The sequence below is a fragment of the Zingiber officinale genome, chromosome 2A (genome assembly GCF_018446385.1).
Source record: "Zingiber officinale cultivar Zhangliang chromosome 2A, Zo_v1.1, whole genome shotgun sequence".
NCBI lineage: Eukaryota > Viridiplantae > Streptophyta > Magnoliopsida > Zingiberales > Zingiberaceae > Zingiber > Zingiber officinale.
The window spans coordinates 96650315-96676343 of NC_055988.1; the positions used below are offsets into that span (position 1 = coordinate 96650315).

At 38.5% G+C, this 26029-nt stretch overlaps 2 protein-coding genes across 4 annotated transcripts; one reads left to right on the plus strand and one right to left on the minus strand.

Moving 5' to 3' along the window:
• Window positions 1–4528: 4528 nt before the first annotated feature.
• LOC122041642 (protein NRT1/ PTR FAMILY 6.1-like) lies at window positions 4529–13144 on the plus strand. The gene is made up of 4 exons (XM_042601394.1): window positions 4529–5040; window positions 10571–10788; window positions 11316–11896; window positions 11996–13144. The coding sequence occupies exons 1-4, from the start codon at window positions 4782–4784 to the stop codon at window positions 12831–12833; spliced, it is 1896 nt and encodes a 631-aa protein (XP_042457328.1). The 5' UTR covers window positions 4529–4781; the 3' UTR covers window positions 12834–13144.
• Window positions 13145–14042: 898 nt separating this feature from the next.
• LOC122041643 (protein FRIGIDA-like) lies at window positions 14043–23576 on the minus strand. 3 transcript variants are annotated; one of them, XM_042601397.1, is made up of 4 exons: window positions 22575–23576; window positions 17398–17597; window positions 14806–15055; window positions 14043–14595 (listed from the first exon to the last, which is right to left on the minus strand). In XM_042601397.1, exons 1-4 carry the CDS (start codon window positions 23389–23391, stop codon window positions 14210–14212), a joined length of 1653 nt encoding a protein of 550 aa, XP_042457331.1. In that variant the 5' UTR covers window positions 23392–23576; the 3' UTR covers window positions 14043–14209. The 3 variants fall into 3 exon arrangements, with proteins under 3 accessions (XP_042457331.1, XP_042457329.1, XP_042457330.1); XM_042601395.1 differs by having other exon boundaries at window positions 14043–15055; window positions 22575–23573; XM_042601396.1 differs by having other exon boundaries at window positions 14043–15055; window positions 17398–17573; window positions 22575–23571.
• Between the last annotated feature and the right edge of the window lie 2453 nt (window positions 23577–26029).

Genomic DNA, 26029 nt, shown 5'->3' on the forward strand with positions numbered 1-26029 from the left:
GAATGGTAGACTTCAATTAGACGATCTTGAGATGAATTGGGAAAAAGCGGTAATTCGTCCCATCAGACATTGTGCTTCCTTCAAATTGTGTGGTGGGGCCATATCTTGAAGAGTCTTCACCTTGCTTGGGTTAACTTCGATTCCTCGCTCTGTCACGATATAGCCTAGGAAGTGTCTGTTCTTGGCCCCAAATCAGCATTTTTTGGGGTTAGCTTGAGTATATACTTTCTTAAGGTTCAGCATGTCTCCTCTATATCTGCACATAAATTGGCAGCTCAGAGAGATTTGATTAATATATCATCTACATATACCTCTATGTTTCTGCCAATCTACCTTCAGAATACCTTGTTCATAAGTTGTTAGTATGTTGCTCCTGCATTCTTTAGTTCAAACGACATGACATTATAATAGTACGCTCCTTCAATAGTGATAAAGCAAACCTTTTCTTGATATTCTTTGCCAGGGGGACTTGATGGTAGCCCTGATAGGCATCTAGCATGTATACCACCTTGTTGCCAGTAGTTGAGTCGACCACTTGATCAATGCATGACAGATAGTAGTAATCCTTCGGATATACCTTGTTTAAATCTCTAAAATCAACATATACTCGTCACTTATTCCCGGGCTTAGACACCAGCACCACATTCGCTAACCAGCTCATAAATTGTACTTCACATATATGCCCAACTTCAAGTAGCTTGTCCATCTCTACTCGGATAATTTAGTTATATTCGGTTCTGAAATCGCTCTTTCTCTATTTAATTAGACCAGCATCTGAGTGAATGTGAAACGCATGCTTCATTACTATAGATGAGATACACGTGAGTTCATGGGGCATCCAAGCGAAGACGTCATTATTACACGTCAAATAGGCAATCAACTCTACTTTGTTCTCGGGGCTTAGATCGACTGCTATTTGCATGACGACCTCTAATCGACTGAAATGAATATGCACTTCCTCTTTTTCTTCATAAACTAAGATCGGGGGAGCTTCTTGAATGGCATTAACTTCTACTCACTAAATTTTTTGTGCGACACAAGCCTCGATCTTCACCACTTCCACATAGCACTTACGTGCCACCAATTTGTCTCCTTTCACCTCGCCGACCTAATCATTTACATGGAATTTGATCTTTTGACAAAATGTAGAGACGATAGCTCAAAACTCGTTTAGGACTAGTCAGCCCAATATTACGTTATAAGCGGAAGGTGCGTCCACCACGATGAAGTTTGATCGACGGGTCCTCATGAGAGGCTCTTTCCCAAGAGCGATGGTCAATAGAATCTGTTCGATTGACTGTACCACATTGGCAGTGAACTCATATAGAGGAGTTGCCATTGGCTAGAGCTCACTCTTATCTACCTGAAGTTACTCGAACGTTTTCTTGAAAATGATGTTGATCGAGCTATCTGTGTCAACAAAAATATAATAAATGTTATAGTTGGCGATCACAACTTTAATAATTAGATGGAGACAACTTGCTGGATAGGTAGCTTGTCCGAGCAGATGATCGAAGTCCCTCAGAGACTTCTTAATGAGGGATCGAAGAAATTGTCATATGTGAGCCCTTGGGAAAAAGCGCTTACTAAAATCTTTGGGATAACCGAGGGCACGTCCATTGCCACTTAATTAAATTTTTTTATGTAAACCCTCAGAGTCTTCTTGGGCCCCTATTTGAGGGAAAACATATTTAGTGTTGTCTTATGGTAACGACAACGATTGACAAAGTGATGAAGAAAAGGCTTGCGGAAATCCTTGAAGCAACATATAGACTCGATCAGGAGCCTGTTAAACCATCTCTGCGTCGAGCCAGAGAGGGTGGTGAGGAACACTCAGCACTTGGCTCCATCTGTGTACTGATATAGAATAGATGTGCTCTCACATTTGAATAGGTGATCCTCAGGGTCAATGACTCCTCCATATTCTCATATTGACAAGTGTAAGAAATGAGCCGACAATTTATCCTCTAAGATTTCTTCTGAGAACGACATGCTTGCCCGCTCAGGAGAGCTATTAATCATTGGGGCTTTACCTTCACAAAGGTTGCAGGAAGATGCATTTTTAGAGGATGATCATTGAGGTCTTTCAGCTCGGCCTATGTCATCCAAGGGCGTGCGAAACAAAGCCCGGTGATATACAATTGGCGATGGGAGCACAGGTGGAAGGCTAGTCAGTGCACAAGTACTTGTGGGAGAGTGATTGGGGGAGGATGGATCGGTTAGAGCTTGGTCGGGTCTTCCACCCGAGTCCCACATTCGGCCTGCGGGCAGTCACAGGTATAGCAGGGTCCTTCGACGGAGGGCACTCAACCGTCGCTTGTTGCCGTTGCACCAGGCTAGTCACTCGGACGACTATTAGCAGTTCTAAATCCTCTTGCGACAAAGTTATTATGGTGATTTGTCCAATCTCGTTCATCTTCATATTTCGGATACAGGCAAAGTTCCCACAAATTGGGTCAAAAATGATCATGTCTGAAATCGATCGAGACGGCTCGTTGGGTAGATGGCTCTAATATTGACTGCCTAAAGTCTCTGATTCAACAAAAAAATGACTTCTAGCAATTCTGCATGTCAAAAGGAGCATTAGTGATCAGGCTAGGGAAGGGGTCCCCAGCGCAGACACTCCAACACTCAAGTCAATGATCGAGTCAAGTAGAGTGAATAATAGTATCAACAGTGGCTATGAGCGTGTAAAGTTATGTAGCATTGCATCTCTGCGCCTATAGTTAGAGAACTCCTTTATAATGTTACTATTTGTCTGTGTACAAATCTCAAAATATTTCTAAAAAAAGACAAATCATAATGATGCTTTAACACCTGTCTTAAAATGAATCCACAATCTTTACGTTTAGCAGAGAGGAAGCTTCTAATGTGCAACTTGTATGTAGAATATTCTCTGTCCTCTGTGGTACAAAATGTCAAAAAGGACTATAAGACCATTGAATTGAGGAGCCCATAATATGCTTACATCACCAATTGACCAAGTTTCTCCTATGATCCGATCGGCAATTGCTCATAAGGACTAGCCGATCGGACTTATAGAGTGTTGTCGGGAACTCGCCCTCCACTCGGCCTATCTATTGAGTCAAAGAGTTCAATCGAACCGGACATCCAATCTGTCCAATCGAACTATTGTTTCAATCAACTGGACTACTCAACCGAGTTAGTTAATTGTGCTATCTTCAAGTGACAAAGAAGTCTCGGCTGTGAAGAGTGTTGACTCATCTTTATTCATCAATATTGAGGTACCTGGCATTCGACCGACCCAATGGTCCGATCGAATAACCTCTCGGCCACAATGATCGATCGCACTGACTTTAAAGGTTGACCCTTAACTTTGATTGTCATGTCAACTGATATTCTTGACTTTGACCTAACTCAGAGGCTCTCTATCATCCACCATATCACTCTTAGCATTAGCGTTAGTAGCATTAGGCTAAACGGAAGAGAGGACTTAAATTAAAATTTAAAACTATAAAAATTAAAGAATCAAAACAGTTTTTATAAAATTATTTTAAAATTAAAAACCCTTTTTTGGGTTTTTAGATTTCTATATCTGTTTTTTTATTTCTATATATGTTTAAAATTATTATTATTTTATTTAAAAAAATTAAGTACGCAGCCCATGATAATGATCTTGTGCTTGGCCCAATATGTAAATGGGCCGAGCCCTTCCATGACATATCCAATTTAAACCATGTAGTTTTCTAAAACTTAATTTAAATTTAACTAATATTAGAAATATTTATTAATATTAATAAAATTTTGGAAAATATACCTAAAAACTTACCCCATTCTTGATTCGGTAAGCTTTCGGGGCGACAGTATGCGTCGTTTCTATTGTTACGGCTGTAAATAAATCAAATATTCGTGAACAAGTTTGGTGTTTGATTTAGTAAGAGCTTGTTTATGTTCATTCAATATACATAAGATTAATTAAAAAAACAAACTTGAACAGCTCGTTAAATTAAATAAACAAGTCTGAACATATACGCATTCAGCTCATTAACGCTCGTAAACAATGTTCATGATAATGTTCGTGAACAACGTTTATGAATAATGTTTACAAAATATATTTATTCATAAAACTCTTTTCAACATGTAAAATAAGTAATAAAATAAGATAAATAAATATGTTTGAATTTTCAAATTAGATAACGATCAAATAACTAAAAATTTTAAATAATCAAACAAGTTTAAATTGAAAGTTATATAATATTTAAATGAACCAAGTTCAAACCACGCTCAAGATAAACTTGAATTAAAAGTTCGATAAAATCTAAATGAACCAAGTTCAAGTCTTCAAATAAACTCAAACTCATACAAAAATAATAATAATAATAATAATAAATAAATAAATCAATCAATCAAAACAATCATTTCACAAATTTAATTCAGATCAGACCTAACTCAATGATATTATGAAATAAATTTGAACACCTCAAAAGTTAGGTCGACTCGTTTACCGTCTCAGTAGGCTACGCCCGCTGCGGCCAATGGCAATCGAAAGCGACGGCAGTAAATCGACGAACGTTGTGTGGGTTCTGCGAAGTTGGAGGTCATTGATGCCGACGATATTTGCCCTCCCTCATTTATTGCAATCAGTTCCATCATTCGATCAAGCAGTTGGGAAGGTAGCATCTTTAATCGCCTGCCCAATCGCATCCCCGGTGCCCCTGCCACTCCAGCTCCAAGGAAGTCCAAATGCTCTCGCCGGACTGACGGTACTCGGTTCGCGTTGGGTTTCGGTAAAAAAAAAAATCTAATCTTGGAGGTTCGCGATGGAGCCGTCCAAGGAGATCATCCTGTCGCGGGAGTGTGCGCCTGTGGGTTCGCTGGCAATCGGTGCAGGGGAAGAGACAGCGACGCCGACGCGGCAGCAGGATCTTCAATTTCATTCTGCACAGAGCGACGAGAGTCGGTTCAAGGGGATCGGTGGGGACTATGTCGCCGGTGGCACGACACCGGTGAATATATGGGGGAAGCCGATTGATGATCTGCCGAAGACAGGAGGTTGGGTTGCAGCATTCTTCATCTTTGGTATGGATTTCCGCTCGCCTTTTAGCTTTTTAAGTAACATATAGCGATTATCTTGCTGTCTGAGAGCCAGGGAAATTGTAGAGAATGTAAGAAGATAAAAGGGAAAGAAATCCAATTCCTAATTTTTTAAAAAAAATCCTAAAAAAGGAAAAAATTATAATCCTAAAATCTATAAATAGACTCAAAATTTAAAAATATAAAAAGATTTAAAAAGTACTTAAAAAAACTGAAAATTTACAAAAAAAAAAAAATAGTTTATTAAAAATAATAAAAAAAATGTAACGAATCCTCCTATATCAATTGTCTCGAGTTTAAAAGAACTCATTCTTGAGTTCAGAGTAGTGTAAGATGGTAGTGAGGAGAAAGGTCATTTGACACCAAATTGTTAACAACTGGTGAACTTTGGGAATCCTCGTCGATCAGTCAGCGAGCATGACATCGTGGACGTTGCTATTGTCCATCTTCACACCCCTCAAGCACTTCTCCATCGACTTGGAGAAAGAATGACCTGGAACCAAATCCACCACCATACCATGCAAGATAACAGAATGAGCTGACTCTTCTTCAACTAGGTATGCAACATGTGAATATCTCAATTTGGTAGAAGCAGTAGGCTCGTTGATAATCCTCATGACATTGGGACTAGAAATGACGCCATCATCCTTTGGTTGTGGTCTGTCAACAAATTCAGTGCTCCTAGATCTCTCTGACATATCGATTGAGATGGCAACCTTGTAGATGAGGTATCATTCCTACCGGCTGCAGATCCTATTGGTTGTGTATCTTTGACTAAATCGAATAACATTGTCCTATTGGCAAGCCATAAGCTCTAGATCTTTTTCTTTACTTGCAATCTCATTGTGAAACATAGAAAGTTGTTCTAGTTTTGAACCCCCATCAGTTTCAATAGTCAGTGACTTCAGATGATTTATCTCTTCTTTTTGAAGCCTTTCTTCATTGGTTTCAGATCTTTCAACCCTATTGTGCTCCAAGTCAAGTTCAACTTTCTTCCAATCAACTCCCTTTTCTTCCAAGATAACCTCGCACGACTTTGCATTGTCAAAACGGCTTTTTACCAAAAGGAGCGGCCACATAGAGCACCCTAGTTTTAAAACTACAAAAAAGAGCACAAAAAATAGTGTTATTCCCTTCCTACCCCTCCTGCCAACCTCCTAAATCCCCTCTCTCTCACTATTTTCCAATACATCCCCTCTCTCAAGGATTAAAAAGGGTTTGACATGTTCCCATATTAGGCCCATCGTTGGGCCTGATATGATCCCATATCAGGCCCACATGGGCCTAATATTTTCCCATATTAGGCCTACTCTAGGCCTGATATGGTCCAATATCAGGTTCACCGTGGGCCTGATATTTTCCATATCAGGCCCACACTGGGCTTGATATTTTCTCATATCATGCATGTTGGGCCTGAAATGGAAAATATTAGGCCCACGCTGGGCCATAGGCCTGATATTTTCCCATATCAGGCCCATGCATTGAAAATAACGTGGGATTTAGGAGGTTGGCGGAGGGAATAACATTCTTTTTGGTGCTCCTTTAAATAGTTTTGAAACTAAGGTGTTTCTTTTGGTAAATAAGGAAACGTGGCCACTCCTTTTGGTAAAAAACTGTTGCCAAAAGGGTAGACTTTTGACTTAGATTTAATGACCATCTCTTCCAAGCTTAGACACCTCTGCCTACCTGCTTGCTGGAATGAGAGCTAGCTGGTCTGCTGGTGTTTTTCATCTCATACTCATAGTTCACCTGCTTCCAATCCGCCACTTTCTTAGCCAAAACCTCCTCTTGGACGTGCATCGCCGAAGGGTTTAGGCGAGTCTTAGCAGGCTCACTTGTTTGTGGTGCTGTGTCAACATCCCTCTTCTTTGGAGGATTCAAAACGAGCCTTCGCCTCCCTATTTCATTGGGAATTGATCCTTCTCTATCAGTTCCCCATTGATCTGAGTCGGAAGATGTGTGAGGATTCCTAAACTCTGATCTAAAGCTTGAAGATTAGAAGGGAGAGGTTTCTTCATAGTTGCCCAGTTATCTACCTCGTCAGCCTTCGATGAACTTTCATCGCCAAAGCCATATATATCTCGGCGACAACCATCACTCCGCAAAGGAACAAATGCCTTCTTTCTGACTCCCCAACTATCCACCTCATCAGCTCTTGATTGCAGGTCCAAATCCCTATCCCTAGAAGGTGAGCTCCTCAGTCCCTCGTCAAAACCATTGTAACCCCTTCTCCCTCCACCCCACGTGTCATCTCTCTCGCCGACCCCAAACGACCGAAACCTGCTGTCGAGACGGTCGTGCTCGAGCTCATCGTGGGATCACTCCCTCGGGCCAGTGGGAAGGCAGAGCATCTCCTCAAGGGTTAGTCCCTTAGACAATTCAAAGGCGGTCGAGGCACCACCAGTGGCGACGAACTGAGCCAAGGGTATGGCCGCGTTCTTCTTCTTTTTCTTCTACTTGGTGGTAGAATCAATGATGAGAACAGTGCAGTCGGCCTCATCATATACTAGATCATTAGTCACCTCAGTCTTGTCTCCAATTTGAGATCGAGATTCCTCTTCAATTTCTCCGGAGTCAAATTCCTCCTCTAAATCATCTTCTAGGTCATCTCAAGCGTCAAAACTATCGTTCTCTATGGCGAAACCTAATCATCCTTGGAACGAAGTTTGAGTATAACCTAAGGGAAGAAAGTGACCTTTCATCTTCTTCTTCATTTTCTCTCAATCTTTGATCTTGGTTTTGCCCTGTCTGTCTCGTGAGCGTTGCAAGTGCCCCCACCACGCCGATGCTCGACCCCTGAGTTCAATGGCAATCAGCTACACCTTTATCCGATCTGGAACTTGCTTATAGTCGAAGATCTGTTCCACTTTGTTGATCCGATCAAGGAAGCCCTTTGTCAAAAAATTCAAGCACATCAACTCAAAAACTGAGGTCTCCATAAGGCTCTTCCCGACCATGACGTTCCTGGTATATAAGCCGATGGTGATACAGGTTCTCAAAGGTAGACTGAGAGTCATGATTTGAGATCTCACGATCGTCCAAATTTTGCGTCGTCGCTGCTACATACTGGGTTAAATCTACGACTTGCCTCTGTAAATCCTTAATCATTATTATGTCCTGAACTATACGATCATGATGCTCGGCTTTCTCAATCGAAACTTGCCTATTGATGTGACCACGACTACGACCACGACCACGACAACCTTCCATTGAATCTGATTCTCTACTTCCTCAATGGAAACATGCTGACTCTGATATCAATTGATGTCGGGTAGGATAGAGAATATCCTGCAGAATGACGAGAAGGGAAAATTGAGGAGAAGATAAGAAGAAAAACTGTCGAAATTAAAGAGAAATTGTCGTCCTCAAGGTTTTCCAAGAAGAAAATTTTACTCTATAATAAAGGATAATTCCTTTAACAGCTAAACACATGTTTATATAAACTCTAAACCCTAAAATACAAAGAAAAGAAAGAAATCCTAACATATAAACCCCAATTCCTAACATATAAAGAAAAGAAAGAAATCCTAACAGTAAGGAAAAAAAACTCATAATCCTAAAATTTCTAAACGGACTCAAAATCTAAAATTACAAAAATAGAAATTATCAAAGATACCTAAAATACTAAAAAATATTAAAAAATATTAAAAAATACAAAAAAAAGGAATAATTTACTAAATATAATAAAAAAGATCCAACGAATCCTCTTGTATCATGCTCTCATCTATTCTAGGATTTGCTAAATTTGTTTTCCCAAATTTGAACACAACAGGCAACTTGCTTATATGTATCCATGTAGGTTTCTTTTTTAGACAAATTTGACTTTAACCTGATCAATCATTATCTTCAAACCCATAGGTTTGTGTTGTTTCTCAACTCAATAAACATGTTTATGCTGTTAGACATGGGTATGATCTAACTCATGAGCTTTAGACACAAACACTAAAGGAAAACCTCAACCAACTTCAATCCTATGGGAATTCATGACAAAAAAAGGCGAAGATAATGAATGTAGTTGACTATGTTTATGCTTTGAAGCATAAAAGTTTTGCTACTATAACCATTGATAGCAACAACAACCAAGTTTTATCTCACTAAGTCAGGTCAATTATATGAATCCTTCTACACAATTGTGTAGGATCGAAAAGAATTTAGATATCTCCACAATGGCATGATATTGTCCACTTTGGGCCTAGGCCCTCATGGCTTTGCTCTTGGGCTCTCTCCAAAAGGTCTCATGCCAATGGAGATATCTTTCTCTTTATAAACTCATGATCTTTCCCATGTGTTTTCAATGTGGGACTATGTTTGAATCTTGCAACCCCAACAATTCCCCCCTCAAACAAAAGACCACAGGCTTTCCATGTCCGATCTTCGACCAACCAGGTCTTCCTACCCCTCGATCCACCGGACCTACTAGGACTTCCTTGCCTAGCCGCAACTAGGACTTCTTGCCTGGTGTCTGGTCCTCTTGATCCGAACATAGGAGCCCCCACTTTTTTTGTTCGAGGTCAATATTGTACCCACATGGCTCAATCAGACCATAGCTCTTGTACATAGTCGGCGGTTAAACCTTCTGGCAATCCGGGCTCTGATACCAATTGTAGGATCGAAAAGAATTTAGATATCTTCATTTTGGCATGATATTGTCCACTTTGGGCCTAGGCTTTGCTCTTAGGCTCTCCCCAAAAGGCCTCATGCCAATGGAGATATCTTTCTCTTTATAAACCCATGATCTTTCCCATGTGTTTTCAATGTGGGACTATGTATGCAACCTTGCAACCCCAACAAATTGGACTCTATCCTTTACTATATCATCATCTATATTTAAATAGATTTTATCATGTTTTATCTTTGCTAACCAAGTCTTCTTTGGTCTTCCTCTTTCCCATTTAATGTGTGTATTTGTCATTATTTTACATCGACTAACTCGAACATTTATTGGTCATTTAAGTATGTCCATACCATCTTAAATATGTTTTTCAAAATTTTCACTTAATAGGTACAATTCCGACTTTCTCTCTATAAGAATATTTCTTATTCTATTCATGCTCGTATGTCCACACATCTACCTTAACATCCTATCTCTGCGATTCTCATCTTCTGCTCGTGTGCCTAAGTCATATCCAACATTTAACTATACATAACATAGCAGGTCTAACCGTCATTTTGTAGAACTTGCCTTTAGCTTTTAGAGACACCTAAACTAGTGATAACAAGAGAAGTTTATTTGAATAGTGCCATTGGCTATTATTGTCAGAAGGCTGACCAAGGTTTGAACAATCATTTATAGGGTTTAATGCTTGTTTGGTGTGTTTTGTTGATTGAACATGAGCCTATATGCTGTGTTCGTGTTTGTTTGAAGATAAAATTCTGATTATTTTTACCTGATACTGAAAATGAAATGAATTGGTTACTTACTTGGCATCATATGCTTTTTGTTATTCCCAATTTTATCTCTTTTAAATTTGCTAATATGAGTTGCACCACCTAAGTTGGATGTTTATTTCCATAGGAAATGAGATGGCAGAAAGGATGGCCTACTTTGGGTTGTCAGTGAATATGGTAACATTCATGTTCTACATCATGCACCGGCCATTTACCAGTTCTGCTAATGCAGTAAACACTTTTCTTGGCATATCACAAGTATCTTCTGTGCTTGGTGGATTTATCGCTGATGCTTATCTTGGTAGATATTGGACAATTGCGATTTTCACTACAATCTATCTCCTGGTGAGAACATTAGTGACCTCAGTCAGATTTTGTAGATTGTTCCCAAATATCTCCACTTGTTTGTTACATTTTGTTCATGATTTTGAACTTTTTTAGTCTTCATGTGGAAAAAGCTTAGCTGCTAAGTTTCTGAACCTGCTGTTGATACTTTAGTTATTTGCTAAATTATCTTTCTGTAATCTCTACGTCTTCACCTTGATATCCTCACATCGTGTTTTCTGGTGCACTATGGTAATACTGGATTTGCATCTTTGCTAGGAACTGATTTTAAATTAGTTATTTATAATAGGTAAAAGCAAGATTGATCCTTATCTTGCCAGAAATATGACACCACTAATGGCTACTCCCCAATCCTATCATTTTTTATGCCGGTTTATTTACTAGTCTCTTCAGTAACATAGTAACGTTGGAACGAAACTTATGTATTAGGATCACAATGTCTTCATTGTTCACAAGTTTTTTTTCTTTCCATTACTTAACGTTATTTGGCTCTTGTTAACTTTGGTAAAATTTCCTTTGCTTGTTAGGGTTTGACAGGGATCACTCTATGTGCAACTATGAGTGTCTTCACACCCAATCAACATCAATGTGATCAGTTATCCATACTACTGGGCACATGTGAACAAGCAAAGCCGTGGCAGATGCTTTACCTATATGTTGTTCTTTATGTTACAGGTCTTGGTGCTGCAGGCATAAGGCCATGCGTTTCATCATTTGGAGCCGATCAATTTGATGAAAGGAGTAAGGACTACAAGACCCACTTGGACAGATTTTTCAACTTCTTTTATCTTTCTGTGACCATTGGTGCAATTGTGGCATTCACCATGGTCGTGTACATTCAAATGAAGCATGGTTGGGGCTCTGCCTTTGGCTCCCTAGCAATTGCAATGGGTGTTTCAAATGTGGTTTTCTTTGTCGGAACGCCACTGTACAGGCATAGACTACCAGGCGGCAGCCCTCTCACCCGTGTTGCTCAGGTCCTTGTCGCTGCTTTCCGGAAGAGAAATGTGTCCTCCTCCAGTAATGAGTTCATTGGCCTTTATGAGGTTCCAGGTAGAAATTCTGCAATAAAGGGCAGTGGAAAGATAGAACACACTGATAATTTTAGGTACTGTTTATGAACTATTTGATCTTGGCTCCAAGAAGATAGTTTAAATTTGCTCTCCCTCTACTATAACTACTGATACATCTGTCTGGGGATGCACAGGTGGTTGGACAAAGCGGCTCTACAACCCAAAGAGGATGCAGTAGACCATAACCCGTGGAGGCTTTGCACGGTAACACAAGTTGAAGAGGTTAAGATACTGCTGAGACTTTTGCCAATACCAATGTGCACCATAATGCTCAGTGTGGTATTGACAGAGTATCTAACTCTTTCAGTCCAACAAGCATACACCTTGAACACCCACATGGGTAACCTGAAACTTCCTGTGACTTGCATGCCTGTGTTCCCTGGCCTAAGCATTTTTCTCATCTTGGCGCTCTACTACTCCACATTTGCACCGCTGTTTCGCCGCATCACTGGTCACCCGCACGGTGCATCTCAGCTCCAAAGAGTAGGTCTTGGTTTGGTAATATCTATTCTGTCTGTGGCATGGGCTGGAGCTTTTGAGAGATACAGAAGAAACTATGCCATTAAACATGGTTATGAATATCTGTTTCTGTCTGCAATGCCAAATTTGAGTGCTTACTGGCTACTAATTCAGTATTGCTTGATTGGAATTGCTGAGGTATTTTCTATTGTGGCCCTTATGGAGTTCCTTTATCAGGAGGCTCCCGACGCCATGAGAAGCATCGGATCTGCTTATGCTGCTATTGCAGGAGGCCTCGGCTGTTTTGTAGCAATCATCATAAACAACATTGTGAAATCAACTACTGGAAATGAGGCCAAAGGGCAGGTTTCATGGCTTTCTCAGAACATAAACCAGGGGAGGTTCGATTACTTCTACTGGCTTCTCGCGGCGCTGAGCTTCATAAACTTCTGTGTCTTTCTTTTCTTAGCTCGGCGATACAAATACAGGGTACGCAAGGTGGTTGAACTATAGTTTACAGAAGTAAATCGATGAAATGGATTCTGAAGTATAGGATGTCATAACATGGAATTTGATCATCCTTCGAGTTCCTGTCATGATCTTAAGCTATAAGAAGCTTTTCACAAAAAAGCAATATTATACTGGATGCAGTTTCCTGGATAATGCTATGTGCTACTATTTGTATTGCTGAAGTTGACAAAAGATAATTGTGCTTAATCATTTACTAGACTTATCCCTTGGAACACTTCTCCCAAAAAAAAATGTGTGGGCATGTTCTTGATTTGGGAATATTAAAATGAAAAGTATACTTTGGTTTAGATAAATAGCTTGTTTATGTGCGATCTCCTAAAGGTGCTGTTGTTATGGTAAGCTTGAGGATTTGCATATTTTACTTGGTAATAATTCAAGCGCAAAAATAGAAAGGCCCCTGCTTATTGCCACATAAAAGGACGTCTGTTTTTTAAAATAAGAGGTCAAAGAGCATCCAATATATTAATTTATCCTAGCATTGTCCTATAAACTAGGATAGTTATTATAACATGTAGTAGTAATTGAATGGTAACTACTATCATATGTTAAAAAATTTTATTTTTTTAATTCAACTTAATCAAGAATATATATATATAATATTTTTTAAAAAATATATTTTACTAAATGGATTAAAAATTTATAAACTTGATTAAAATGACGTCAACAATATTAAAAATATTATAGAATTATTGTAGCATCCACTAATCTATTGCTACAACCTTATAACATCTATTTAATGACTGTACTGTAACTAATAATTTATAATTATTTTAACTATAATTATTTTAACCTTTTTAAAATGATGTTGATCAAATTTAAGTAATTTTCATTAAATTAAAAAATCAAAGGCACCTTACATGAAAAATATCAAACACCTGGTAAGATACATATATACAAAATTTATTACATGTACCAACTGCGCCAACAAATCATTAGTAAAAATGTTGAACAAAAAAAGTACTCTCTGCATGTGCCAAAATCATTAGTAAAAATGATATAATATAACTTAAATATATAAATAAAGAAATAACTTTTATATCAAATAAATTATTTTTTTAGAGGTTAATCATCTTTTGCTGGTGCTGACCGTTGATGAGCAGCTCCCTATGCATTTGATCCAGTAGGAATTATAATCCAACTGGCCCGCATTAACCTCCTATTTTCAGTTTCACCAAGTGATGGAACGCCAAGGATACAAAGAGAGTAGTTAGAACCCTGAATAATATCAATTTAAGTCTACAACATAAATACTAAGGCCAGAAATTTCCTAAGGATCATCTGAAAGAAACAAAATATATGTGTTTAATATTCTGAAAGATCCCAAAATAGCAGGAAAACACAGTGGATCACCCCTTCGTTCAACTGATGTAAGAAGGGTAGTAACTCTGGTTGGGGACACTGGATGTCGGATTGCTTAAGATGCGGTTGGCATAGTATGATTCACGTTCTAGAACATCGTCTGCAAAATGATACAAGCTTGCACCTGAGCTCCTAGTGGCATATCTGGCGCTCAAAGCCTGTGAATTGTATGCATTTTGTCCCACTGGAGCTGTTGGATCCATCCAAGCTTCAGAACGTGCAGGAACCAATAAATTTTGTCTGAGTGCTCTCTCTTCATGTGTTCCATTTCCATGCGGCCCGTAGAAACCACCATTATAGTTGGCAAATTGATGAGAGGTGTTCCCCTCTGTAAAGGCAGTGCTGTTACCTGCTGTTGCTGCCACAGCTACTTCTTTCCCAGCTCCTGAAAGGTGAGCAATTCCTGTTAGTGAATTCACTCTAGTTCCACTATCGGTATTTGTTAGATTAGTCACCCCATTGCCGATGATCCCTGTCAGTGAACTACCACTATGCACACCTAATTCATCACCAAGAGTGTTCCTCTGATATAGACTGTTATAGTAATTCTCAGAGTTGGGAACAGAAGCAGTTTGCACTTCCAGAAGTTGCTTACCAAAGTGAGGTGTGACTACATGCGATTGGTTGGCAGTAGAACGCCAGTAACTTGTGACCTGATCCCGACTCATTTCCTGAGCCTTTCGTTTGTTTTTCAATCTCTCATCATCTTTTGAAATTTGTGTTTCTAACTTTGCAATTTTCTGATTAAAGTTGAAGCTAGCAAGTTGAGACGGGTCAAGTTTGTAATCCTCACAATACCTCACTATCAATTTAAGCTTCTCCAATTGCTTTTCATTGGCTTCTCTCTGCAAAAAAAAACAAAAATATATAATTAAGTTTAAAAAAAAAAATCACATGCAAAATACAAAGAGTTGTAAACAAATCGATCACATCCAATACTTATGCTTCTCAACAAAACAGAAATAAATAGTATATTAGATGGTTCTTTAGTGTGTGTGGGCAAACACTAGGTACATCAACCAAACATTCATATTCCGCATTCACAATGTTGAAAAAGTTGGTTGTCATATAAGACAAGGCAACAGTTGCGCTGGCTGATTGGTAGAAGCTCTAGTCATTCAATTAGCCTACTAAACCCGCTAGCATTGTAAGTGACTCGCACTGATAAACAGTTGTTGACGCACGCTTGTAAATCTGAAAGCAAAGAGCAACTAGAAGAAAGGCTACTCATCCTATCAACAAAACGGACAATTTTCCCAACCGCAGATCAACACAAGGGAAGGTGGCCTACTAAAATCCAAGGGAAATTTTCATTGAAGTAAAAATTTCAGCTGATCATTCAATCACCAGTAACATTGAGGTTTCACTATGATTCAGGCTTCATTGGCAATGAGGTGGATTTAAACAAGGTTTAGGCAACTTCACTGAGGCTATTACTCTATTTTTTGGTGCAAAATAGTCCTCCATTGTATCATCAGATATAGACTAGAATGAACAGGCTAACTTCAAATGAAGAACAAATCTCGCCACCAATCAAATCAATTAACACGAAGCTTGATCAGCCACGAAGCTCGCCATCACATTGCTGTGGTTTTTTTTCCTTTTTTTTTTTTTTTTTTTGGCCTCAAGCAACATAAGCCAACAGCCAAGAGGTACTCCAACAAGACCCTCTCTGGCAGTTCAACTTATACCAATGTCATACCCTTTTGGAAAAATTGCCCTTCTAACAACATCCTAGATGTCGCTGAAGGTGTGAACAGCCGTCCACCTAGATCATGTGGGACATCAACCCTAGCATACTTAAAAATTGGATCTAGTGCCTTCCAAACTCCCAATTCTGCCACCACCACTGCCACTGTAAACCACCCAACTCCATGGATACACCCTCTTGCTTGAACATCTTGATGCCATTTCAACTTTAGATTCATGGAAATGTTAAAGCCCAGTTGCTTCTGGACGAGAGAAGTATGTTCTATAACCACAGCATAAACCTTCTGATCAAATGGGGTGAAAGGTGTCAAATAGGTCGGGCCGCCCTCATCCCAATCCAGCCCGACACTACCCATCTAAAGATGCATTGTGCCATGCCCAACCAAACTATCCCACAGATCGAACTTGGCACAATCCAATTTCAGGCTACACCTAGCTATACATGAACCTGGGCAGGACATTGCCCGTAGAGCGAGCTTGGCTCACCTTGAATCTGGTCTGCTTGAATCCAACTTAATATTAAGTGTTTAAAAAATTAAAGTTTCTTCAAATAAATTTGAAAATTATACTTTAAAATCATTTAATTTTATTTGTTTTTTTTAAATAATTCTAAAAATTCCCTATATTTTTAATAAGTAAATATTTCAAAAACTAGACACAGTCACCTAGGGACAGCTTGGCAAGAGCTTGGATTGAGTAGTGGTCCTAGCCCTGTAGTAGTGACCTATGCACAATACAACAAGCATCTAATCGAGTCATGCTCAACCCAAAAATTTGTAGGGCAAACCCTCCACAACAAGGGCATGGAGCGCTTCCTCGTCACACAGCCATGATCATGATGTGTGTCACCTTTGATGAGCTCTGAAAATGTTCAGCCACTTGTTCTCCATGGAGGAAGCAAGAATGGCAACAAAGCAACTGTGAAAAGGAACAGACCCAGAAGCAAGATTGAGCTTGGAAAGGCATTTTCAAAACTTCATTCCATCCACTGGGTCTTGCACTCAGTTTAGCAAAATAAAATTGGGAGATGAGAGAGATTTCTCATCTGCTAACATGTCCCTCCTTTCCACCCATCAGCCAGTAAACAAGGATAGAAAATCTAATGAATCCAACCTGTCATCCATCATTCAAATAAACAGGCCCTAATACTGAATAATTGGTCAGATGTAAAATTGAACTAAGTGTGAAAAAATCATTCCAGAAATAGTTAGAATATTTGCAAGAACCCAGATGTAGCAATCTTTCAACAATTAGTTTTATGATCCATCATTTGTTTACATAGTCCAAGTGTTGTCTCAAGTAGCTAAATAGAGAAGTTAATGATACAATTTTAGTTTTATTTGTTTAAAAAGAATGTGTGAACGATATCCAAAAACAAATTTAAAAGGAAAAGAGTAGCAAATATTCACAGCAAACTGTCCTACATGTGATATCATTTATTCGTGAGCTAGGCAGAAATAGAACAGAAGAACCATACCTGGGATTTGACAAAAGATTGTCCTTCCTTTCGTTGACCTTTTGCGGGTTGTGCAATTTTCTGCAAATATGAGACTATAAGAGGCACAGGGGGGTGCTTCTCTTTGAGCTCAAAAGCGCAAATAAGTTCCACTGCTTCAACATTCATTTCCTTGCTTAACATTTCATTGATTATGTCTGTAACATTAGTACTGTTAGCACCTATGCAAAAAGTACGTTCAAAATACTATACCAAAATAGATAAAGATGCTATGCAGATAGAATATATCGATGCTAAAAAAGAAAAAAAAAACATGTACAATGATAAGAAATTAAAAAAAAAACTTGTTAAAAGAAAAATATAATTTATCTAGATTCTGATTGAGGAACACTCCACACTGTACAGAATTAGGAATAGAAGAAAAAGAAGGGAAAGAAAGAGGAGTAGTTTGAAGGAAAAGCGACAAGTAGCAGAGATTGATATCTCAACCAAGTACAAGATTCAAGGATGCCTAGATAAGTTTTTCTGAAGTTCTTCAAAAGGCTAGAACCTACCTTTGGGTGAAGTCAATGTTTCAAGATATAGATTAACCAGCAACTAAATCTCATCAGTTGTGTCATTTAATGAGAAATTGTTGCAAAGGCCCCATAACAGCAAAAATGAGATGGTCATGAAGAATGATGACACATTCATAATTGGCTAGAAGAATTGAGATGTTGCAAAATACTAGTGCATAGAGGAGGCTCAGGTCAAGACTACCAGCGAAGTTAAATCTTAACAGCAAACCAGAAAGTAATCCAAAATAAAGCCATTTCATGTAGTTTTTGAGTTACACGGGGGTCAATCTTTCATAAGGAAAAAAACCTTTTCCAAGTAAAAATTCATTAGACACACTATCAATCTACTAAAGGATAAGTAGCTTGATTGATTCAAATCCAATATTACTCCATTTCACCCTAAAGTCAGCAATAACAGGATGGATTAAAGCAATCCTCCCTCAACTAGTTCAGAACTGCAATCTACTTCTCTCTATAATAGAAACTATAGGGAATATCCATTGGTATCAGTCAGGGGGAAAGGAAGATTACTTAAAAAGTAGCCATGCATATTACCAGTGTCAAGCCTAACAAGAGACATATTACCAGTGATTGTTGGTTAATAAAAAGCAACTGTCAAACTAAACTAAACTAAACTAATAAACTAATTTCTGCATAGATAAGAAGTGAATGTAAAATGTTTCCTTTAAAAGTGATAGAGTACAAACACTCTCAAAAAGGCAAAGCGTGAACTGTGAGATCGATATGTGAAAACTGCCGTCGCTGTCTTTCTAAGTTAAATGGTATGTGAGATCGATTTGTGACAACTTTCATCACCATCTATCTAAGTTGTATGGTATGCTTGCTAATTGATGGGCTTTTCACTGTGGTCTGGTTTCAAAGAGTACACTAATGGATTGAAGGTTTTTCGGCATTACAATGATGACGAGTCTCTGCCTGCAGAATTTTAATCCTGGAGATTACACTAGAGATCTCTACAGTGCAACCCCACTTAGGTTGGAAGCCATCATTTAGCCCTCCAAAACCCTGGTGCCTGTGAAGCTTTTCCTTCAATTGTATATTGGAGTGGCCAATCTTCTTCTATTCAGTGTTTAAGCATTTGATCCTCAAGACTACCCTCTTTGTCTTTGACAAAACACAGTTTTTTAGTGTGTCGTAATGACTTATTAATAGGACTTGTAGCTTTGGGTCTTCATAAGTTACACGCCAATCATTCAAAAGATAGGCATCAGGATTTTAATGCACACACCAATTTGCTCAAAATACTTTCCCTGCTCAGTTCATCAATCTTGGCAGGGCACAGTTAGATCTTATGTCGAACATTACCAAAGGAGTGTCTATTCCAAGCACCAAGTTAAGAGCTACACCCATGCAACCAAATCGAAATGTCTTTAAGCTATACTGCCTTCCCCAGCTATGATTAAAAAAAAGATAGTGGTCCCCCCTGCCATAGTCCCTGTGAGGATTTGAAATAAGCATGCATACTGCCATTACGAAAACCAACAATTCATGAACAATGAACGAACAGAACTGATCCATATTTCAGTGAAACAAAAAATTGCCAATAATTCAAAAAGGAAAGACCATTCCAGCCTATTGCAGCCTTTGGTCTTACTTATCTAGTGCTTATATACCCTATTGCATTCGCAATTCAGTGCCTTGCTTATCATCTGATTATTAAGAATTCCATTAGATGTAAAGTTCAAACTTGTCTAGTTGTAAGTAGTCCTTTCTGGAGATTATTCTTCCTGGTGGATTTAATCTGGTATTTATCCAGCACAAAGCGAGGCTCGCATGTCTCCAAGGTTGGTCTGCCACAGGCTGGCACGTCAACAACTCTAGATGGGGCTGTCAATTTAGGTTGAGTCATCGGGTTGGCCTGACCTAGCAAACAATTTAAGTGAATTGGATTAAAATTTTATCAACCCATTTAAAAGTGAACCAAAATGGGTCAACCGTTACGGGTCTAGGCAAGCCGGGCTGGGTTGGCGCACGGGTTGAGAAGCAATTTTTTTAATAAAAAAACTCAAAATAGAAATAGGTCTTCAAGTCAAAGTTTATTTATGAAATGATCTAATTCAATTAATTAAAGGGATTTTTCTATATTTTTTATTTTTTGATGGGTTGGCCTGCCTAAGTCACAACCCACCTTGGGATGGAAATTTCCTAGCCCGCCTCACTAGATGACAGGTTTTTGGTGGGCCGACCCGTCTCATAGGTCTATTCGTGGATAATTTTAATAGGATTAAATGTACTTGAGAAGAGAAATGAATTTCCCAAGTACAAGCACAGCGGTTTATGCAATATGCACCTAGCAATGGAGTGCACAAAACTGAGAAAGTTGATTTTAGAAACCATCCAGATGGAATCAAATCTCAGACACATGAATAAGAAGATCAAAAATATTAACGCGTGAAACATGGACATTAACAAATCTGCACCATTATGCTCACTCAATAGAAACCACAATATGGGCAAATCAGAACCAAATCATCAATATATTTCAAGTTGTAAACAAACTAGCAGTGAGGTAGCAACTGGATTATTATTTAAATCACCTTCGTGATGATCTCAGCATCTGCTAAGGCCTTTCTCCTCAACAGCTTGATTCATTGTGTTATTTAGTTTGCTTAATTTAAACATGACTGTGATTCCCAATCAAATAAATAAGATTTTGTTTTATTGAACCATGTGGAAAGAAGGAATATATAACACATATCCATCTTTGTTGAATTGCCAATATCACATATGCATGCATATATTTTCCTGAAATGCCTAAAAATTTTACAAAGAAAGAGAGATCTCATCACCCTTATCAAATAACTATCTGTAGCATATAAAAGGTGAATTGGTTGCAACAGCAATCCTCTAGTTTTGAAACTATCAGACTCCAAATCTGTCTGATGACTTCCTTTGAGAATTGTTTTAATAATCCATATGATGCCCTAAAGGATTGATTGCCTATGCTACACTCATTTGGAGGGCCAATTGCAGCATATTTCACCTCAAGCTTTTAGAAGCATGTGAGAAAGGAAATAAAATAGGGCATCCACAATATACCATGTGATTATGCAGATCTATATGGTTATTATCAAGAAACCATACAATAATTTTTATGATCATAAAATATAATACAGGAGATAATTAACTACACTATAATTAATGAAATAAATAACAAAACATAAAAAAATTAATTACACCAATCATATAACGGTACATATTTACCATCAGCCAAAACATGTAGAGGTAAGTGGTTATGCAAACAAACATAAAAAAGAAATTGGAAACTGATGTTTAAAATCATTTTAAGCAACATAATCTCCATAGCATTCCTCATAGTTATTATGTTGCTCCTCATTCCCTCCGTCTAAATCAAATTGTGATTTATGAGATTTTAATCACAAGATATTGTTGAGTCTGGAGATATTCCTTGGTTGAAATAGGTCATTAGCTCTTGGACATTTTATGATTAAAATTCATATAGATTTTGAACCAACTGTCGTTTACTCATTCTAAAAAGTCAAACAGCCTCCCTTTAAACATTGTCTTATTTTTAGACAAGGATCTAAATTGGTCATCTTCTTCATGTCTACTCTATGCCTCAAGGAATTAAGTGATAACTAACAAAATACCCAAGTTTTGGTGAGCCAATTGAAGATTAAACTAAATTGCACATATTAGTAAATGCAATTAAATGATCCAAATGTGATGTAGTGAACTATATGTGAAGGCATACACCCACATGGACCTTTTAAAAAAGATAAAAGGACTTACAGGTAGCCCCTCAACCCTCAGAAATATAAAAGTAAGGACACTCCATGCCCTCATTTAAAGTTAGGACAGCCAAATTTGAAAAGGAAGTAATTGATCATAGAAAACGAGATTTTTGACATCTGGAAACAAAGCTTGAAATAATTTTAGATGTTAATATTGAGAAAGGTTCCTGTAACAGAACTTTTAAACATAATAAAATTGCATGAGTTTAAAAGATTAATATTAAATGGCTCAAGTAATATCAACTAAACAAGAGATAATCAAGACCAAATGAGTTTAAAGGCGAAAAATACAAAGAAAGACACTAACAAAATAATATAGTGCATAGTTTGAACTTGGAAGATGTTAAATTTAAAGATCGTATAGAAAGATACAATATGCTTACTAATATCAACTCAGTAACATGCAAAATGAAATACCATATCTAAAGGCTTTCTTTGTCGTGCAGCTTCTGATGAAACTTTTATAAGATAATAATAACTTGTTAAAGTGATAGGCATAGCCAATAGAAACAAAACTTGGCATGCCTAATACTGAATTTAGTTGGCATGAGCATTTTATGACCGTTACTAATTCAACAAATTGGAAATTCCAATGTAATCCAACAAGTTTTTACCATGATGCCTTTTCCTATCAGAATTAGGAGAATATTAAATCATAATTTCCTTAACAAAAAATGTTATTTGGACCCATATCCAATTCAAAAATCTAAGGACAAAATTATGGCCACAAAGTACCACAGAATTCCAAGTGATTTTAAAAGAACAAGAGTCTGTGAAATGGATGAGGCAATAGAAGGTGATTCATAATTATTAGCTCACATAACGATGGATAAAAAAGAATCAATAGACAAGCTATCAATTTTACCAGGCATCTTCTGACATAGAATTGCTGAATTCCTTAACACATCAGCTTTCTTCTTTAGGTTGCTTGATCGAAGCAACTCATACAAGTCCCTGCACCCAAATACTTGTGGGATGCCAAATGACCCGACGAAGAGAACCAATCCAAGAGCGTCCACTGCAGATGCAGCCTGCAACCCACCCTCATTGATAAGACGAGACCTCCAAGATAGTGCGGCCATCTCGGCATTCTGCTCAATCGATTCCTCAAGCTCCATGGAGGTGCATCCAGATAAGACATAGAACTCAAGGATGAGGATACAAGCCCGACGGAAGACAACCATGGGATCATCCGAGGGACGATCATAAGCCCTACGGCCCTGAAGGTAGAAGCGGCCCAAAGAGCCAAACACAAGCTTTGCAGGGTCGGGGGCACAGGCGATGGCAGCAGGAACCTCGCGGCGGAGCCACACAACGTCAGAGAGATGACTAATCACGAACTTGCGGAGGTTTTTGCCGCTAGTAGACTCACAAATAGAAAGCAGTTCCTCACCGCGATCCATCACCTTGGCTGAAGGAGGCGAGGCAGGAGGGTCCATGGCGCCCTGGGCATCGAGCTCCCGAGAACGAAGGTCGATGGACGAGAGGATGGAATCTAGGTCTCCGTGGAGGGTGTGCCACTGGCGGGTGAACTCGTTCAGGACGCCATTGAGATCGAAGAGGCCGCTGAATGACTGGAGGAGCGCCGCAGGTGGGTAGGCAGTAGACCTTGCCGGATTCTCCTCTAATGTTTGCGGTCGTGCGCGATTGACTTCGAGGGTTTTCTGCTCCATGGTTCGCATGATGGATTCTTCTCACACTCCCTACCCGCGCAGGGCGTCTTCTTCGCCCGCTGAGATTTCCTGCACCACCTCCGCCGCTTCTTCTGCGCACGTCGAGCTCCAGTTGGAGTTCGCCGTCGTTTATCGCGTTCTGTTGGGAGGTTTGAAGGGCAAGAGAGGCGAGGAGTCGCTTGAAGGATTGGGGAGAGAAAAGGGTTCGCTTGTCAGGCACGTGATTTGCACGAGCTGTTTGATAGGGTGAAAGTGCAGCAAAACCATCTAATTTTAAGTTTTTAAAATATTAGGTTTTATTTGATTTTGAAAACATGAAATGTTGAATTGTAATTACAGCATCAATCTCAAAAAAAAAATTACAAATTCATTAAAATAATAAACTGATGTTATTCACTAATAGCAAATAAATATTGGAGATATTTTTACATGATACTTTAATTTTATAAAGTGTCTTACAAGTAAACTTCATATATAGTTACTCTAGTTTTTAAAATAAAGATTATTTTTTTTAAGATTGATCCTGTCCGTAAACGTTGATGTATGATTCATCGATGAGTTGATTATACTACTAACTTAATTATCAATCGCCGAATAACAATGAGAATAATGATGTGGTTGGGAGCTGGAAGAAAATACATAAGAATAAGAGGGTTAAAAGTGTAGGATCGATGTGCACGTAAGAGGAGAGATGAATCATGTGTTTTAAAAACATTCTTTTTCGAAAATAGTACGCAGCAGAAAAGATAAATAGAAAGAAAGAAGCAAACCCAAACACAAGCGATTTATTTGGTTCGGAACCTTCGATGACTCATACTCCAAGACTCATAATCCCTCGGACCGTATCGATAGACAATCTATTATAAACCTCTTCTGAAACCGTCAGAAGATGGAATCGAATACAAGTATGAAAAATGGGAAAGCGTAAACCCGAACACAAGCGATTTATTTGGTTCGGAACCTTCGATGACTCATACTCCAAGACTCACAATCCCTCGGACCGTATCGATAGGCAATCTATTATAAACCTCTTCTGAAACCGTCTGAAGATGGAATCGAATACAAGTGTGAAAAATGGGAAAGTGTAACAGCCTACATGTTCCTTTTAGATAATAAAGTAAACAACTTTAATTAAAATTACCAACACGAAAGATGTAGAGGTGGAAGCGCTTGTGTGTCGGTATTAGTCTACTGACAGTGGTTGGATGTCTCAGGGCAGTAGCGTAACAGCAGAGCGTAGTAGAAGTAGCAAAAAGTGTTGACAGTTCTAAGCATGAAAAACAGTAAATACGAAAACTGTAAACACTTACAGCGATCTCCCGCAGATCCGCAATCGATGACAGAATATAATCTTCGGACTTGCTGTCGGAAGAGCGATCACGAACAAATCGAAAAGCTCTTCATGGTTCATAGACCAAATCCCTCTTTCGAGATTAGACAAACTAATCTTGAATGTTCTTCATGCCTCTTTCAATCTTGTGCATATGGACGAATCTTGCACAGAAACCTTTCATATGGGACGAACCCATTCTCTTTGACTTTGCCCAAAAACTCGCACATAGCAAGTCCCCTCTTCCTTTCTCTCTTGTTCTCCTTTTTTTTTTTCACCACTCACCAATTGCCTTGGGCGCCTATTTTATAGAGGAAGATGACTCTTCATCTTCCTCTACCTCCATTAATGGAGGAATGATAAAGAGTTGGAAGGTGAAGGGGAAGAGACACCCTTTCACCTTCTTAACACCAACATTTCTCACTCGTCCAAGTCAATCCATAAAGGTTATCTAGTCACATAGATCATGTCAGCCATATAGACTATAAGATGATCATGTCACAGGGCCAAAACCAAACATTAATTGGTTATAAAGACCAAATAAGTCACATAGACTATACGAAGGCTAGAGCAAAATACTAATTAGTCACAAAGACTAAATAAGAACATCCAATTCATACTTTAGGGAAAATAGTTTGTGCGACAGCAAGCACACTGAGCAATTATTGCTAAAAAGATTGTTACATCTTACATAGCTGCTCTCTGAACGATCAATGCAATCAAAATTGTTACACTTAGTCACTCTTCCAAATGAATTAGAGACACTCTCATAATGGCACATAGTCTCTCTTCTGGCGGAACATATCCGTTATCTAGAAAACATCCAATCTCCCAGTAGCACATAACCATTACCTTGGACATTTCCATGTCTTACTTTTTACCCAGATTAAATAATCTTCATTTACATCAATATGAACATCTCTAATCCCTTACAATGATCATTATATCAAGAGTATGCTCCATATTCAATATTCACATTCATTTCTATACATAATAGAAATAGATCGACCAGTGAATAACACAAAAGATGTAAATATATTTAATCTTTCTTTTTAGCTAGAATCTATTCATTTCAATCAGTCACTTTCCTAGTTCTGTTCCATAGACCGAATCATCCATAGTCATAGGATACATGCTAAAGTAGCAGACACTGATTAAAACTTCAAGTAACACCTAAATAGTCACTAAGGGCAAAAACTGAGATTAACTTATAATCTCAAAGGTCTCACATAGTAGAGAAACAGAGATCTATTCTCCTACTACCCTTCTTGTCACCATAGCACATGTGTCATGAATCACATGCTACGATGTTATTCT

What these genes read in the sequence shown, in the direction of transcription:
- LOC122041643 (XM_042601395.1), bottom strand. Translation starts at nt 23,391, where the DNA reads ATGCGAACCATGGAGCAGAAAACCCTCGAAGTCAATCGCGCACGACCG. An exon ending in TCTATGTCAGAAGATGCCTG is followed by an intron (nt 17,598 to 22,574) that starts GTAAAATTGATA and finishes CTTTTTGCATAG; the next exon opens with GTGCTAACAGTACTAATGTT. An exon ending in AATCTTTTGTCAAATCCCAG is followed by an intron (nt 15,056 to 17,397) that starts GTATGGTTCTTC and finishes TTTTTTTTGCAG; the next exon opens with AGAGAAGCCAATGAAAAGCA.
- LOC122041642 (XM_042601394.1), top strand. Translation starts at nt 4,782, where the DNA reads ATGGAGCCGTCCAAGGAGATCATCCTGTCGCGGGAGTGTGCGCCTGTG. An exon ending in TCACTACAATCTATCTCCTG is followed by an intron (nt 10,789 to 11,315) that starts GTGAGAACATTA and finishes TTTGCTTGTTAG; the next exon opens with GGTTTGACAGGGATCACTCT. An exon ending in GAACACACTGATAATTTTAG is followed by an intron (nt 11,897 to 11,995) that starts GTACTGTTTATG and finishes GGGGATGCACAG; the next exon opens with GTGGTTGGACAAAGCGGCTC.